General features: G+C 42.1%; 1 protein-coding gene across 1 annotated transcript in view; it reads right to left on the reverse strand.

The window, feature by feature from the left end:
- TRPC5 (transient receptor potential cation channel subfamily C member 5) overlaps positions 1-19,078 on the reverse strand; it is a 182,543-nt gene that overhangs the window by 149,122 nt on the left and 14,343 nt on the right. The window contains exon 3 of the mRNA XM_038588105.1: positions 11,757-12,155. Coding sequence (XP_038444033.1) covers positions 11,757-12,134 — 378 coding nt within the window. The 5' untranslated portion in view covers positions 12,135-12,155. The remainder of the gene's footprint in view (positions 1-11,756; positions 12,156-19,078) is intronic.

Consider the following 19,078-nt stretch of genomic DNA (forward strand, 5'->3'; position numbering starts at 1 on the left):
CACTATCCCCCTAAACTTAGGGCTGGATTTATCAGTGACAATTCAGCCTGAATTCCCAGCCCTCTTTCTTCAAACTGTCAACCCTGCACCAGTATTTTGAACTTTATTCTACAGTAAGTAAGGAGCAACCCTGACCATTTGAGTAACATTATCAGACACCTATGATCCCACAAACACAGTACTTTCTTATCTCTAACAGCACTTATATTTTGACTAATTGTTTATATGTTTGCTTCCTTACCTCAGTTAAGTTCTTTAAAGGGACTTGGTAACTAACTTGGTGTAGAGGGCGTGAAGGATAGGATGAAGATGAAGACCACTGCAAGGTTTCAATTCTAGAACACTGGAAGGATATCTGGAGGGATGAAGGTGCCATGACCTGGGAAAGGATACCCCCGATGAGGAGGAGGATATGGAGGGCAAAGCGAGGCTAGCACAGGCAAGAACATAGACTCTGCAGACAGATTGCCTAGGTTTAAATTCCAGTTAGTCTACACACCAGCTGTATAATCTTTGGAAAGTTATTTAACCTCTTTGTACCCTAATGCCTCCATATGTAGGAATGAGTAGTAGTAGTATCCCACATTACAGGATGGTTGTAAGTATCAAACAAATTAATGTAGATTATGTACTTAGAATGGTGCCTGGCACATAATAAATGCAAATTAGTGTTTACTATTTTTATTATTAGACATTGTGAATTGTAAAGGTCTGGGGTACATCTAGGTGGGTAAATCTAGCTGAAATTGAGAAAGAAATTACGGATCTCTTGATAGATACTGAGCTACAGAGGGAGAAGAGATAGAGCTCTGGGCAGCACCAGTATTGAAGGGGAAAAAAGACAAGGACTCTGAAGAAGAGACTAAAAGGCAGTGGTCAGAAAAAGAAGAAGCACCAGGTAGACATGATATCATGGAAGCCATGGCTTCCTTGAGCCATGATATCAAGGAAGCCATGATATCATGGAAGCCATGGAAGCCAAGCCATGTCCAAGAGAGTTGCCAACCAATGAGATTAAAGTGATACACCAACATTGGAACTGTGTGTATGGCGAGGGATTGGAAGAGAGGAGGGTGGGAATGTCATCTGGGGAGTAGATAGATGAAAGGGGAAAGAGTTAAAGATCAATATGGCCAGCTCCTCACAAATACTTGCTGAGGAGTAGCACTGTTCAACCAGTCCCCTGGGTTATCAGTGGATCCAGCTTTTTTCTTTCACCCCACTTCAGTCTTCTCTGCCCCAACTTCCAGTCAGAGGACAAGTAACCACCAGCTGGGATGTGATGGCTATTCATCAAGGTTCCAACTTAGGAGTGGCTCAGCCAATGACCATAGACTAATTCCCCTTTACTACAACTAGGATCAGAGAAAAAAGAAGGAGGGCAGATAGATGAGCACAGGAACCTAACAATTGATGTTTATGATAAGAATCAGGGTGCACCTGACCCAGGGCTCTGACTCTGGGTGTGGCATCTGGAACCTTCCATCATAAGGCTAATCTTATGAAGGTAACAGAGTCCCAAGCATTGTTTTCATCACCAACCTTTCATTCCACCAGCCACTCTGACTGGGCCACCATCATTCTCACTCCCCTCAACATTGCTCATTTGCTTCCCTCTGACCCGTGTGCCATCCTCTTCTCTCTTCCTTTCCAGCTCAAAGCCTATATTTAAAAATGTCCCTCACCTTGAAACCTCTGTATCTACTTGTGTCTGGAGTGTCTTCCTATATTGTCCACATCACACATTTTGGACGACGGAGCATACATTTGCTTGCACTGCTCTATTTCTGTCCTATGGTTTTTGCTGGCATATGAAAAGGAACAGTACCAGGGAGTGTTTAGTGCACTGGGATAGGACAGCTGGGAAGGGAAATGGAAGGAGAGCTCTGGGTTTTGCACCAGTATTTCACACTTGAACTGAATTTGCAACAAGAACTATAAGCTGAAAAAAACAATCGCAATGATGAGCCTGGGGTGAAAAGGAGACAGAAAATGGCTGTCTTTTAGACAATCAAACATGTGAGGTGAAGGAAGAGAGGATGATATCACAGGCAGATAAGATATACCTGCCCTGGGATAGGAGAATAGGAAACTTCCTAGCTGGACATTTGTATGTCGGTTAGGGCTATATACAACAATAAGCATGAAGCTCTAGAAAGGCAGCCCTGAGATGCTGTAACCCTGAAGGGAGGGAGGGAGAGAGCATGGCTAAAAACTCACATGTGTTTTTATTTAGTGATTGGCTTTTTATATTACTGCCTGGTTTCTTCTTTGTGAGGTATTATGCAGCCAGCTCCCTTGGTCTTCCTGAAACCAAGTTTAAGTAATTATGATTTTTTTCCTTTCTGAGAGATGAATATCACTGTTTTAAATCTTTTGTGTCCCTTGGAACATAGACGGCCATGCTCACTAAGAGGGGCGGGGACTGGAAGGACAGCATGTGCATGCTTGTTCTCTGCACAATACTATAAATTTCTTGAGAGCACTCACTGTATCTTTCAATTTTATTGTGAGACATATAATTAGCAGTCAAAAATACTTAGACAATTGAATAGAACTGAAGAGAATTAATCATTTGCTGAAACTCTATCATCAATGAGTTGTTCCAGAGAGACACTACTTGGAGCTGCTTTGTTTATTTTCAGCTTCATTGTAATGGTTACCACTTCTGATGGGCCCTCAGAGGCAGAGTGGAGTAGCAGAAAGAGTGGCTTGAGAGACAGGAAGCATTTTTGCCAGTTCAGATTCAGCTGAGTGACCTTGGACATGTTGCTTCAGACCAAATGATCTATAAACTCTACAATTCTCTATGAGTGCAGTAGGCCGTGTCCACTGAAAGTCAGCAGAGATACAGGAGAGAAAGTAACTCAGTGTTTCAGTTTGGCCACCAGGATATGATACAGCTTTTCTGGCCTTATCCTCCCAAGAAGGTTTATTATCTCGAGTTGATTGGCACAACCCATTTATTTTTTGGTCTAGAACTTTGATTTTGGAATGAAAATCAGAGAATTAAAGCTGTTACTCAGTTTATGAAAAGGCAAATACTTACTGTTAGATTGGGTAATTCTGGTAACAAAGAGTTTATAATGTTAATACTATTTTGTATTAATGCTAAGAATATAGGTATCATATATTGAATGTTACGTACTACAAATTATGCCAAATATCCAGAAATAATTCTCATTTAAATCTTGCAACCATCTAGGACATGGGTAGTATCATTATCCCCATTATACAGATGAGGAAACTGATGCTCAATTACAGTAAACAACTTTGTCAAGGTCACTCTGCCGGACCTCTCAGCTACTATGTGCTGGGGGGTGCTTAACACATTTTTGAAAAAAATGGATACATGATATTAGCCAGCAGGCAATATCAGCATGGCTTCAAACTAGTAGGAGTAGGGGTTTTATTAGCTACTACTTCTGAGTATTGGCTATGTGTCAGGCACTGTTCTAAGTAATGTACATGCATTATTCCATTTAATTCTTACTTTACTTCTCTGAAGTAGACTCCATTGTTGTTCCCATTTACAGACGAAGAAACTGAAGTTTGAAGAGATTAAGTGATATGCGCAAGGAAACACATCTAATAAGTGGCTGACTGCAAAGCCTATACTTTCTACCATTTCAGGTTGTCTATGAATAGCAGGGGGACTTTGGCCATTCTCCCCATTACTTTCCGCTCTCATATTTTGAGTAGTTGAGACTTAGAGGTTAGACTCCTTAATTTTCCTCTCTGTGTCACCTTTGCCCAGGCCCTCACCATTCCCCTCCACACTGTGCAATCTCTCCTTGAGACCACGAGTCAGATAGAAGGGAGTAAATGGAATGTCTTGTTGCTGATTTTCTACAATCTTAACACAAACACTTATCAGTGTTGTTGAAACTTAATCTCACTAGCTCATCTGTGAGACCAATTTTAATTTGGAGCCATCTGCCACAGACAAATGAGTAATTATGGCAGAGCCCAGAGGGGTGGGCCTTGGGGAGAAGGTTGGCTTAGCCTCTTTCCGCCTGCATGCATTGACGCAAGTGACCAAGAAAGAAAATTCTTTGGGTGGGCTGTTGATGCTGAGACCAGCAGCTGTACCTCCCTGTTGCTTAAGTCCTTAAGGACACCAGTGAACAAGAAAGGATGACTTTGAGGTTATACAGCTTGCTTAACAGCAGAAGGGAGAGTCATCTCCCTGTCATCAAGGCCAAGCAGAAGGAGGTAATCTGTGAACTGGGCCAGCTTGCTAACCAGCCTCTCTCTCTCTCATTATACTAGTGGTTCCTTATGATGAGTGCCACTTGCCAGCTGGTCTCTCCACATTATATGACAAGTGAAGTCAAATTGATGGAATGAAGCTGAGAACAATAGTAATTGACCTCTGCCTAACATTTAAATTATTTTCAAAAGCCTTTAATGTATCTTTATCTTATTTCTTCCTAATGACAAGCCCTGAAATTAGCAGGTACCGTTAGATTCATTTTATATACGAGGAAACTGAGCCTTAGGGTGATTCTGTAACTGGACATGTGTAAAAGACCTCATACCTTGCCTAGGGTCACCCTGTTAGCTATAAGCTGGGTAGCACCTCAAACTCTGAATTCTAGTCTGTCATTTTGTCTTTGAGATGAGTGGTTTTCCAGCTATGCCTGATCCTCAGGGGCCAAGGAGGTATAGGAGTATATGTGTGTGAACAAGTGGGAGCTTCAGGCCCTGATCTACACATAAACTAGGGCAGCTCTGTGTGGGTCTGTCTGTTTGACATCTGGGCAGGATTTTGTTTAATGAAAGGCTCTGCTTCTGAAAATGTTTGAAAACCACTTGCCTGACTGGTATTTCTCATGGAGAGTAGAATGGGTTACAAGGTGTCCCCTCAAAAGATGTGTTCAAATCTTAATCTCCAAGACCTGTGAGTATGACCTTATTTAGAAAAAGGGTCTTTGCAGATGTCAAGTGAAAATGAGATCATCCTACATTAGGGTGGGCCCGAAATCAATGGCTGGTGTCTTTTTTTTAAGATTTTATTTATTTATTCATGAGAGACACACACACACAGAGAGAGAGGCAGAGACACAGGCAGAGGGAGAAGCAGGCTCCATTCAGGGAGCCCGACGTGGGACTTGATCCCGGGTCTCCAAGGATCACACCCTGGGCTGCAGGCAGCGCCAAACCGCTGCACCACTGGGGCTGCCCAATGGCTGGTGTCTTATAAGAAAAATAAGATGGAGATCAGGACCTAGAGACACAGGGAAAAGACACAGAAGAGAACTCTGTGTGATGATGGAGGCAGAAACTAATGCAGCTATAGGCCAAGGCATGGAACAGATTCTCTCTTCGGGCCTCCAGAAGGAAACAACCCTGATGGTATCTTCATTTCAGACTTGTGACCTCCTGAATTATGAGACAATGCATTTATTTTAAGCCTCCCAGTTTGTGGGAATTTGTTATGGCAGCCTTAGGAAACAAATACAGAGAGGGTCATAGACCTCTTACTGAGAAATGGGTGAGAGTGGGCTTATTAAAATGCTGGTTCCAGGCCCAAACCCCAATATTCTGACTCTGTAGGGGCTCAGCCATCTGTATTTTGACAAGTTCTCCATATGCACAACAATTAATTTTTGAGCTGGTTTTGACCAGAAACATGGATATGAGACTCTGCTGTGGATTGTAGCTGGTTTGGCTCCTCTAGCTGATGACACTCCTCTAGTGGCTCCCCGAGTCAGTGGGCCAAAGGGGAAGGCTTAATATACAAGAAATAGGCTGGCATTAAACCTTCTTTAGTACAAAACTTTTGAATTCTGAGAATTATTTAAGAGTGTTTACTCCCAAGGAATCACAAAATCTGCCACTACGCAAATAGGCTGTAGTAGTCAGGGAGTGGATGCTGCCAAGAGGGTCTGATTTCTGGAGCAGCAAGAAGACTTCAGAACAACACACACACAAGAAGACAAAAGACTAACACCACACACCCACACCCACCCACCCACACACACACACACACACACTCATGCATGTACAGTCTTATACCTGTCTGGTGTAGAAAATTCTGATAAAGCATCAACATTTTTACTTTAAGATTTGGTCTCTATTAAAGACACAGGTTGCCAAGTGAGCGTTGATACTTGAAGCCAGTGTTAGCCATTTATGCCTGGCCTCTGATCTTTATCTGAGAGCACTTTTGATAAGCTAGAAGAGGGAAAAGAGCATGATGAGCTGAGCAAAAGGGTTCTTTTTGCCATCCTGAGGCCAAACTCTGCCTAGTAAAGCCAAAAAGGGCACTAGTTTATCCACCCAAGACTGATGGAGGTTAGCTGTGCCCAGTCCCTTGGAGAGATGGAGGAGGGCTGGTGAAAAAGCCCAGTGTTTGGATTCTGTGTGTGGGAGGGGCACCTTCCTGAGAGTAGCCTACCAAGCTGGACCTGTGGTCCTTCAGAAGGCCTGTGTTTGCTCACATCCCTGATTGCTCCCAGGTAAACAAATCCTGTTTCTATCTCCCAGAAAGGCAGAGCTCCAGCACTGTGGCAGGCTGTTGTTATAGTTACTGACATATGACTTATCACAGCAATTGTCAGAGCAATGGGAGAAAATAAAACTTAGCAGAGGCTGGTGGTGGGGGTTGGTAGAGAGAGCAGAGTGGGAAGAGAAAGCTTTTGGAGAAGACTTGGGGATGGGGCTGCTGGTTTTGTGCATTTGTACATATGCTGTGATATTGGAGTATGGACAAAGGAGGTCTTACGTTGGCAGTGTGTCTGAAAGAATCTTGGGAAAAGACAGCCTGTCCCAAACAGTTTTACCCCTGTTCCATATGTCTGACATTTCACCGTTCATTAGTGATTCATTCCTGTGAGTTAAGCACTGCTTTTCCCCAGGGGAGGTCATGCCTTAGATTTTATTTCAGAGTAAGTTTTTCTGGTGCCTTTCTTCCTCAGGGTTTGCCATAGTACTGGGAAATATGAGGGAGATGGGGGCCATCAAATGAGGACACAACCTATGTTCAAAACTTAGATAGGGTTGGTATTGCTAGCCTCCTCTTTGGAAACTTCCCTGTAGTCTCCTCTCTTTCACAACAGTTAGGAAGTTAAATGGGGTTGAATATTAAAGTCCAGGATGTCTTATTCAATCAGCTAGCCATGTACTTTTCTGAGGGATACATGTAACTCCTTATTCATCAGCAAATATTTATATATCGTCCATTATATACTAGGCACTGGGTTAGGTAGTATTGGGGGAGAACCTGGAAACAGTTGGGCATTAGACTATGTCCAACATTTAAGAAACAATCTAGTTACAGAGACCAAACATCTACTCAAGTAAGATTGACTAATAGTACATAGTAGCATGGGATTGGTGTCAACGGAAGGATAGAGCTAAAGGCTACACAGTCTCAGAGGTGAGCAAGGTCATCATAGAGCAGGTTATCTGGGTAACCCTTAGTTCAGAGTAACACAGTAAATCACTCATCACTCAGGCCTTTAGCAGGGCTGTGAGGAAACAGGGCACAGAACAAATCAGTTTTTATGGGAATCGTGATACGGTCTGGGTAGGGAACATGTTCATACCTCTCTGCTTTGCTATTTATTCAAATTCTGGCCTGTCCTTTCCAGAGAGCTCTCCGTCCTTCACTGATCTACCCTGTCTCAGAACTCCTGTGAGGGGATTCCCAAGATTTAGCAGTATAGCCAAATGGTTAGGCAGGGAGGTTTAGGAGTTAGATTCCTTGGGTTTGGATCCCACCTCTGACACTGTGATCTTGGACAACTGATTTGACTGTGACTTGATTTTCCTCATTGGTAGAATGGGGGCAGTCATAATAGTGTCTACCTGACAGAGTCGCTGGGGGGATTAAGTGAACTCAGTGGTATAAGCTGCTTAACACAGTGCTGGCTGCATACTACTTGTTTATAAAATAAGTATTTATTGAGTGATATTACAGCAACTTTCCTAGTGTAGACATACAGCTGTGCTCTATTAGGTGCTGATGGAGAATGGGGGCATTCAGGCCCTTTACTCAGTGAATTTTTTATCTACTGTCTTTCTGCTCTGTCAATTCCAATGTTTGGTCTGTGTGTTATCACTTAGCTTACCTCCATTCCTTTTTGTTTAACTGGGTAGGCAAGTAGAAAAGTTATGAATTCCTTTTTAACCTAGCTTTGGTTGTATCCTATAAGGCTTGATGTCAAGTGCTTTCTTATCTAAGTACTTGGCGATTTGGGGTTTGATTCGTACTATTTTTGTTTTTTAATGTATTGTGGTGTTCCATGTTTGATGACTCTGTATTTCTTTTGTCCCTACTCTATGTTCCTACTATGCTCCAAAGAAAGCGAGACCGTTAAGAAACCTGCCTGAGATACCTAGGAATAAACCTAACCAAAGAAGTAAAGGATCTATACCCTAAAAACTATAGAACTCTTCTGAAAGAAATTGAGGAAGACACAAAGAGATGGAAAAATATTCCATGCTCATGGATTGGAAGAATTAATATTGTGAAAATGTCAATGTTACCCAGGGCAATATACACGTTTAACGCAATCCCTGTCAAAATACCATGGACTTTCTTCAGAGAGTTAAAACAAATTATTTTAAGATTTGTGTGGAATCAGAAAAGACCCCGAATAGCCAGGGGAATTTTAAAAAAGAAAACCATATCTGGGGGCATCACAGTGCCAGATTTCAGGTTGTACTACAAAGCTGTGGTCATCAAGACAGTGTGGTACTGGCACAAAAACAGACACATAGATCAATGGAACAGAAGAGAGAACCCAGAAGTGGACCCTCAACTTTATGGTCAACCAATATTCGATAAAGGAGGAAAGACTATCCACTGGAAGAAAGACAGTCTCTTCAATAAATGGTACTGGGAAAATTGGACATCCACATGCAGAAGAATGAGACTAGACCACTCCCTTGCACCATACACAAAGATAAACTCAAAATGGATGAAAGATCTAAATGTGAGACAAGATTCCATCAAAATCCTAGAGGAGAACACAGGCAACACCCTTTTTGAACTCGGCCACAGTAACTTCTTGCAAGATACATCCACGAAGGCAAAAGAAACAAAAGCAAAAATGATTGGGACTTCATCAAGATAAGAAGCTTTTGCACAGCAAAGGATACAGTCAACAAAACTAAAAGACAACCTACAGAATGGGAGAAGATATTTATTTGCAAATGACGTATCAGATAAAGGACTAGTTTCCAAGATCTATAAAGAACTTCTTAAACTCCACACCAAAGAAACAAACAATCCAATCATGAAATGGGCAAAAGACATGAAGAGAAATCTCACAGAGGAAGACATAGACAAGGCCAACAAGCACATGAGAAAATGCTCTGCATCACTTGCCATCAGGGAAATACAAATCAAAACCACAATGAGATACCACCTCACACCAGTGAGAATGGGGAAAATTAACAAGGCAGGAAACCACAAATGTTGGAGAGGATGTGGAGAAAAGGGAACCCTCTTACACTGTTGGTGGGAATGTGAACTGGTGCAGCCACTCTGGAAAACTGTGTGGAGGTTCCTCAAAGTGTTAAAAATAGACCTGCCCTACGACCCAGCAATTGCACTGCTGGGGATTTACCCCAAAGATGCAGATGCAATGAAAGGCCGGGACACCTGCACCCCGATGTTTCTAGCAGCAATGTCCACAATAGCCAAACTGTGGAAGGAGCCTCGGTGTCCATCGAAAGATGAATGGATAAAGAAGATGTGGTTTATACAATGGAATATTACTCAGCTATTAGATATGACAAATACCCACCATTTGCTTCAACGTGGATGGAACTGGAGGGTATTATGCTGAGTGAAATAAGTCAATCAGAGAAGGACAAACATATGTTCTCATTTATTTGGGGAATATAAATAATAGTGAAAGGGAATATAAGGGAAGGGAGAAGAAATGGATAAGAAATATCAGAAAGGGAGACAGAACATAAAGACTCCTAACTCTGGGTAACGAACTAGGGGTGGTGGAAGGGGAGGAGGGCAGAGGGTGGGGATAAATGGGTGACGGGCACTGAGGGGGTCATTTGACGGAATGAGCACTGGGTGTTATTCTGTATGTTGGCAAATTGAACACAAATAAAGAATAAATTTATTATTAAAAAAACAATAAATACTAGAACTTATTAAAAAAAAAAAAGAAACCTGCTTGACTCAAGGGGCTTAGGAGAAACCTGTGGGAGACAGGACCAGAAAAGAAGGGTACTGAGTGCTGGGCTTCATGTGCTGGTTTTGCTTGTAATGAGACCTTGTAGTCACTGAAAGCATGAGAGGAATGACAGGATTGTTATGCTGTATTGGGGAGAATAAGCCAGCATCATTGCTCAAGATGGCTTGTGAAAAAGAAAGGGTTCTTTTTTTTTTTTTTTTTTAAGAAAGGGTTCTATTAGCAGGGAATCCAGTTAGAAGATTTTCATGTTAGTGTAGGATAGTGGTTCTCAAACCTGAATGTTCATCATAGTCCCAGGGGGGCTGGTCAACACACAGTTTTTTGGGCCTCCCCCCCAGAGTTTCTCATTCCCTCAGTTTGCGGTGGGGCCTGAGAATTTGCGTTTGCATTTCTATCAAGTTTCCCTGGTGGTGCTATCTAATGGTGCTGGTCCAGGAACCACACTCTGAGAATCACTCATCTAGGAGAGAGATGATGAGGAGCACAGTGGTGGGAGGAAAGAAAATATGTAAGTGAGATTGGGGAAGAAGAAACCATAGAGCTTGGAGATTGGACACAGATGCAAGGAAAAGGAAAGACTCAAATATGATTCCAGAGTATTAAATCTAAGTGCCTCAGAGGGTAGGAGGGTCACAGAGGCAAAACCCCAACTATTTAGGGCTGGAATGCAGTTGTATCACAGGCATTGAGAAAATACATGAGCGCCTGTGTCCTCTGCATCTATGCCATGGCATTCACGTTTAAAGGTCTTCTTGTCATTCTCCAGGAGAGAGGCTGGTGAGAGGGACAAATCCCATGTCTGTGTTTGGTTTCCTCCTTTTTTAAAAAATATTTTATTTAGTTTTGCGCATGCACATGCCTGTGCATGAGAGAGAGAGAGAGAGAGAGAGCACAGCATGAGGGGCAGAGGGAGAAGCAGACTCCCTGTTGAGCAGGGAACCTGATGTGGGACTAAAATCCAGGACCTTAGGATCGTGACCTGAGCCAAAGGCAGATGCTTAACTGACTGAGCCACCCAGGCATTCCTGGTCTCTTCCTTTCTAGAATGTAACCTTTGAGTAGAGGAAGAAAATGAAGCTAGGGAGCAGGAGGTAGATAGGGTAGAAGGAGCTTAGATATTCTGGAAATGGAGTGCACACTTTCAGGTTGCTAGGTATTTTTTTTAATTTTTTATTTATTTATGATAGTCACAGAGAGAGAGAGAGGCAGAGACACAGGCAGAGGGAGAAGCAGGCTCCATGCACCGGGAGCCCGACGTGGGATTCGATCCCGGGTCTCCAGGATCGCGCCCTGGGCCAAAGGCAGGCGCCAAACCGCTGCGCTACCCAGGGATCCCAGGTTGCTAGGTATTGAATGTATATGGGCAAATGCTCACAGGAAAAAGACAAATGAGGAAAACTCAGTGTGGGCCATGCAGGGTAGCTCTAGGATACTGAGATCACTGATGCTATTTCTGAAAAGAGAGTGTTGCCATCATAGGGCTTCTTAACTCCAGCCTACCTAACCTTCCCTAGTTTCAAGGCTTCTGATTCAGGGGCCTTATTGTTCCTGGCTGTTTCCCCAGCCTGCAGGGATTTCTCTTACCTGCTTCTCTCCACTCGGCCGCCTGTAACTGAGCAGAAGCTCCACAGCACCCACCACCTCCTTGCGGATGGCATAGAGCAATGCATCGCCTACATACACGCTGTGGTTCAGCAGTAGCTCCATGATCTCCAAGTTCTCATTCTCAATGGCAATGAGCAGGGCACTCCGGCCCAGAGGATCCATGCAGTTGATGTTGACATTGTAGTAGATCTCAGCCTCCTGTAGGGCCTGCTTCACGGTAGCATAGTCCCCCTTCTCCACCGCATTGAGGAAAGCCTTCTCTTCTGCAGAGAGCTCAGTCTCAGCCCTCACAATTTGCAGGGGGATGCGATCTCTGTATGGTGAGTAGTTGACTTTTTTGTAGTAGAGTTGGGCCATGGTTCATAGCAATTTAGCAACCTGTGAGAGAGGAAGACCAAAGAGAGTCTTAGGTGCTTGAAGATCTCAAGTGGCCAGTTTATGGAGGCAGCCTGGCTAAGGAGTTGGAAAATCAACTGTTTTCACATCAGATCTTTCTCTTCTTGCAAAAGGGTATAGTAGAAAAAGCCCGGACTTTTGGGTGGGAAAGACCTTGGTTCAAGTCCTGGCTCTGCAACCTTGGATAAGTTACTCAAGCCCACTGTACTTCAGTTTATTATTATTAAGGTTATCAATTGTAATAGCATTAATAGCAGTTATCACTTAGTTACTGTTTACTGTGTACCAGTGCTATGTACCAGTGCTATGCTAGAGAATAATCCCTTCTTCATAAAGCTATTTTGAGAATCAGATGAGATATTATCAAGAAGTTGGCACAGTGTTAACCTCCTAAGACATGGCACAAATTATTTCTTTCCCTTCTGAAGACACTCATAATACTTCTGATTGATGATGCAAAGTTGGAGTTACCTTTGACCAGTTTTTTCATGCTAACTGAAACCCTGCTTCTTGCTGCTGCTCACTGGAGAGCAGGTAATGGCTCCAAGAGACCAAAGTCAAGTACTGCCTCTACCTATTCATAATTTTGTCCTCTACCACTTGAAATCAAGGAGCTGATGGATCTGATAATCTGTTTGATTCAGTTCTCAGAGGTGAATGGTCTATTTTATATGCACCACATCTAAAACCAGATTTCAATGGAATTGATTTTAAAGTAAAACCTATTATTGAACTCCTACAATGTGTTTAACTTTCTCTGGGAAACCAAGAAGACAGTCTTTGCCTTCAATTGTATAAAATGAATAGCAGTTTAGAGTTCTTGCCTCATAGTTTACAGCTCAAATTTATGCATGATCCTTGCTGACTCCTTGTACTCGTCTTGTGGGATAGGAATGTTTATCCTCCCCAGGGGAGAAGATGAGGCTCAGATCCATAAGGTGACTGGCTCCCCTTTATTTCCCATCCCTGGGCCCTCCAGGACCCTCTGGAGGCTGAGCTGGGTAGATCAATTTAAGTGTCTCATTACCAAACTGTTCTGCCGGCAAAAGGAAATGGAAATGTGATAAAGGGCCACTTGTCTCATCTCCTGAATGGAAGAGAAGATGAAGACATGAAGCTTCTACAAACGTTTGCCTCACTCTTCCAGGTAATGACATCCTTGCTTTGGCAGAGAAAGAAGCATATATTATACCAAGTGACATTTGCAATTCATGTGCTTGTGATCTTCTGGGAAGTTAGTATTTGAAGGTGAGTGTCACCTCTTGCCCTGAACAAGCCCAAATGACAAATTTCTCTCTGCATCCAAGTCTCAGGAGAGCCGGGTACTGTTTGGCTGTCTTGAGAAGCACTGATATTTTTCTTTGCTACTTTCAAGTAACTCAGCAGTGGCTAAAGGGAAGTGACACTTAAGAGTAGGCATTTGCCACTGAACAGCAAATGACTTTAATAATACTAATTGTAGACTGCCACTCTATCTCCACGATGAAAAAAAAAAAAAAAAAAAACAAGGATGAGGAAGAAGAGACAGTGTGATCTCCTGAAGGGAGACTCAACAACCCGATTCAGGTTATATTTATTTAATCAATGTAAACACACTGGAAGCCTGCAGTGTACCTTGCACTATGCTAGTCACTTTGGGAGGGTAGGAAAGAATAGGTCCATGCCTTCATCATCTCTCACTTAAACCATTTCACAAACTTACAGTTGGTCATCCTCATTCTATTCTCTTCCCCTCTGCATGGTCTTTGGCGCCATCCCCAAGTTGTCCCATGGAATATACATCTGATTCCATTTTACTCCTCCTTGATTAGTTTCTTGCTACTCTTGTGATGAAATCAACATTCCTTTCTGAGGGCTCCTAGGTCTGGGCTTGTGTTTACCTCTTCAAATTCTTGCTCTCATCTGCTATTCTTTAGCCTCATGGAACTTCTTTTGATTCTCCCAACATGCCAAGCGTTTTTGCCACCTCAAGACCTTTGATTATGTCCTAGAATGCTCTTTGCCAGCTTTCTTCATCTCTCAAGCCTCAACAAAATGTCACCTCCACAGAGTAGCCCTCACTAGCCACCTTTTCTAAAGTAGTTCCTTCATACTCTTCTCTCCATTGTATTCTCTTCCTTTTTAATGCTTATCACAATTTGTAGTTACATATATCTATGTCTTACTGAATAATCATCTCTTCTGTCCAATTTGCTTTAAATCTTAAGTTCAGGGACTGCACTGTCCTGTTTTTATAGAACCTGCACCTAGCCAAGTTCCTGGCATGCCCTGAATGCTTGACATATATTTGATGAATAGATGAGTAAACTTTCCATGATATTCTCTCATCTTTCTCCATCTCACCCTAAGTTCTAGCCATACCGAGCCATGCTCTCTGAGTTCCCCTTTTATAATCATACCTTTGCACATAGCTTCTTTCTACTCTCTCTTCCTGATAAATTTCTTCTCAGCTTTAGCACTTTGCTCATAGTTCTCCTTCTCTGTGAACTTTTCCCCCAACAGCTTCAGAAAGTTAGCTAATCTCCCTCTGAGTTCTCCACTGTTACTTTGATGACTTTTTTTCCCAATGTCACCTAACTGCATGTTTGTCTTTCTGCCACTAGGGTAGGAGTACCTTGATTCCTGCCTTCTAAGTACTCACAGAGGGTCTGGAACATGACAGGTGCTTGACAAGTGAATGTTTAATGAACAAATATCTAACTTTGGAGGGTTGGCATGGTCATGAAGTGCTAAGTTATATGACACTGATTTGATTTTTTTGCTATTTCAGGAAGGGCTCAGTGAGGGCTGAAGATTGCAGAGAAGGTTTCATGGAGGAGGTAGCTCTAAGCCAGTCTTTGGAAGATGACTTAAATGTGAAAATGTAAGGGTAGTACAGTCACTGCAGAGCATAAGAACAACAGTGGTGAGATTGATCATGGCCTAGTTGGAGGGAGCATAGTTTTCGGGCTATAATAAGGTACAAAGATTGGGGGTGAGCTAAAATTCCAAGCCAAGAGCTCATAACCTCAGTTTTCCCATCTGAAAAATGACCTTAAATACTTGTTGCCCATTTGCTACTTAAGAGGTTACCATGGGAGAGAAGGCTAGAAGTCTTTTCAGATGGTGTCATAGCATGGTTGCTGCGGGAAGATCTTGTCCACTTCTGTAAGGAAAAGCTGTGGGGTAAACTGAAGACAAATGTGTCCTAGAACAGTATGAGAAGGAGGGGAACTAACTAAATCTGTGCCCTATTATATGCCAGGCACTATGCCAGGAGCTAGTGCAACAAAATAATTAGTAGAGTTTTGAATATTTACTATGTCCCAGGCACTGTTCCAGGGCAGCACTATTACTACTACTGCTTCCTGTGCTAATAGTAGTACTAATGAAGGCGACAAGCAGTACCATTCATTGAGCTTTCACTATGTACCAGATGTGTGGGTTATAGTAGTAAAGAAAGAAGACAGTAAAATCATGGTGATTTGAGACTTGAAGTAAGTATAATTGGATTATATATAGTCAATTCAGAGTCTAGATTTACTTTTCATCTCTTGCATTTGAAGTTGGTCTAGTCTATTGCATTTCCAGTGAGCTGTGCTATGAAAAGCCTCGTAGTATTCCCGATGGAGAAAAACATCTCCTCCAGAGGTTTGCCTGAGAGTGTACTATTAGGGAATCACTCCTTTGCTTTAAGGCACAACATCTCTAAAACTACGGCTGGAAGGAATATGAAATCATGGGGCTAACAACATCCACCTTAATGTGGATTCCTTGATGAGAAAAGTGGCTGTGGCCTTGGGAGTACAGAAACGTGTGTCTATAAGGTCAGGGAAGAGGTGGTGAAGGGGAAAGGAGAGGCCTGGTGTCCAGTCTTGGAAATCTCTTTTATGTATCCATGCCCAGCTCTACACTACACATTGACAGTGATGTAAAATGGGTTCTCTGCATTGTCTGTCTACATGTAGGCTTATGTAGACATCTAATGACTTGCCTAGTATCCTCCCCTCTTCCATTCTCCACAGCTGGTGCCATCTGATCCTTCCTTACAGCTATAGCCTCAGCCTTGCTCTAGGCTGAGACCAATCCTTCTTCATATGCTTGCTGTTAGTCCTATTTTGCCATTATTCTGGGAACAAATACCTAATGATAGAGTTTCTGGCATCTCTTGAGGATGTATTATTGGGAAGGTTCCTTCCCATTACCCTTTACCTTTATACTTGGCAGATTGTACTCATTTGCCATTAACATAAGCCAAGAGATGAGGTTGGATTTTCCTTTGTTATGCACTGGGCTTGAGGTGTGTTCTTAACTGAACAAAACGAAACCAGCCAGCACTTCATGCCATTTCTACAAGTGAACCTCACTTGTAGAATGTAGTCCACCAAGTAAGGAACATTAGGAATGGTCTAACAGTCTGCCTCAGGGGGCTTATAATGTTCTCTCTTTTCTGTGCTGCTAGCCAGAGGAAATTGTCTAATGGGATCTATGACATTTGTAGGCTTAAATGATTCGATTTAAAGAGCTAAATCAATGGGCTGGGCAGAAGGCCAGGGCGCAAATCCCAGCCCAGATCAAAGCCCAGCTCAGGACTTTGTCTGTGAGGAGGAACGCCTAGCTTTCCACCTAACTAAAAAAAGTGTATTTAGAGAGAGATGGTATCTGTGCATGGCTTACACTGTGTGCTATAAGCATTGAGCTTGAATAGTGAAGGCCTTGTGACCTCTCACCCTTATCCATGCCTACTTATCCACTTCTGCATCTCTTCAGAGCCCTTTAAGACAAATTTGTACAATCTCGGGTATAAATGGTGGATAACAAGCACATTCAATGAATATGTACCAGGCACTGTGATAGAAGCTGATGATGATGGCTAAGTGGCTTAAAGTTGTACCTCCTCTAGGAAAATATTATATTTAAAGAGGAACTTGAATGCCCAATCCCAAAAGTAACTAAAGTGGAATTTTTATGTACAAAGGCACAGGAGTGGGCTAGTCTGAGGAATACTCTGTGTGTGTGTGTGTGTATGTGTGTGTGTGTGCATGCGCACACACATACATATTTGGTGGAGTATTGATTTTTAGAGCATTTTGGCTCTTTCATAGTACCACTTCAAGAACTTCCTAATTTTACTTTATTTTGTTTTATTTTTAAAAAAGATTCTATTTATTTATTTGACAGAGAAAGAGAGAGCACAAGCAGGGGGAGTGGCAGGCAGAGGGAGAAGCAAACTCCCCATTGAGCAAGGAGCCAGATGTGATGTGGGGCTTGATCTCAGGAACCTGGAATAATGACCTGAGCTGAAAGCAGACGTTTAACAGACTGAGCCACCCAGGTGCCATGAGAACTTCCTAATTTTAATGTAATAATACTAATCTTACGTAGAAAGGTCCAGATCTTGAACTTCCTTCAGGGGACCTCAAAGGTCATCTAGAATAATCCGCTGCCCAATGAAAAAGTCCCCTTGACAATATCCTTGTTAAGTGATTATTCAGCTAATGAGTGCTTCCACCAATGGGGAACTCATCACTTTCTTACCTGCGTGGTAAATGCTGACTTTCTGCAAATGCTTTTCTATGTTGAGCTGAAATACCTTGCCTACAATTTCTATTCCATTGTCCTAGTTCTTTTCTCTAGAGCAGCACTGAGCAAAACTCTTTCTTCTGCACGACAACCCTTCAAATGTTTGATTTCAGCTCTCATGTCTCTCTCTACCTTGAGTCTCCCCTTCTCTGGAATTATGATCATTCTAGTAGTTTGCTTCTAGTTACACTATATTTTGTTTCTTTTCAAATATGATGCTCTGAAATGAAGCTAGTGCTCTAGAATGGTCAGGCCAGCACAGACTACACTGTGGCTATTTTTTCTTCATTCATACATTCAGCAATGCTTTGTTGAGGTCAAGATACACTATTGTTTCAGGAGGCACTTTAAACCCTCCTACATAGTCTATTGCAGTATTGTTTCTCATTTGTTTAAGTCTTATCAATTCAAGAATTTCATTACTTTACAAATAATAATAAATTAACATTAAGCACTAATCATATGCCAGATACTATGTTACTAAATGCTTCATATGCATTATTTAAATTATTTTTCACTTTTAGATAGTTACTGTTATAATCTCCCCACTTCACAGATAAGGAATCTGAAGCACAGAGAGGTTAAGTAAATTACTTTAGTTCACACAGCTAGTAAGTGGTGGCTTGGGATTAGAGCCAAACTTCTGACTCCAGAGTCTACATTTTTAACTACTTGTATGAAAGTAGGCTCTTTTATATGCTTCATAATGCCTATAATAGTGCCAGGAATAGTAGATATTCAGTATTTCAATTCAACAAATACTTGTTATGTACCTACTGTTTGTCAGGCCCAGCATACTTAGTAGTGGGGCCTTTAAGCAACCCCCAGTCTAGAGAGAGAGAAAAATGAAAATACGTTAAATGTACTATCATATGATTAGGATTCTAACACATAGTAGGGATACGAAGGAGGAAGTGTTCAACCCTACCTGGGGAGGTAATTGAAGAGAAAGTAATATTCAGCTATGGCTTGAAAGGTTGGTAGGAGTTTGCTAGATAGCAGTGTAGGGATGGTCATCCTAGGTAACACACACAATATGTGCTTAGGCATGGATATATAAAACACAGTGTTATTTTAAGAGAACACTGACTTTCTATTCTTCATACCTCTCAAGCATGTGACCACCTTGGGACCTTTGCACATGTAGTTTGCTGCCTATAATCTTCTTCCAGCAGATCTTCACAATCTCTCTCTTAAACATACAAGCTTCAGATCAAATGTTATCTCCTCAGTAAGCCTTCCTAGACACTTTTTCTAATGGAGCAAATGTTCCTCTCCATCTCATTACCCTGACTTGTTTTTCTTCAAGAAAACACTACCACTATTCAAAATGATCATATTTA

This window comes from Canis lupus, chromosome X (assembly GCF_011100685.1).
Source record: "Canis lupus familiaris isolate Mischka breed German Shepherd chromosome X, alternate assembly UU_Cfam_GSD_1.0, whole genome shotgun sequence".
NCBI lineage: Eukaryota > Metazoa > Chordata > Mammalia > Carnivora > Canidae > Canis > Canis lupus.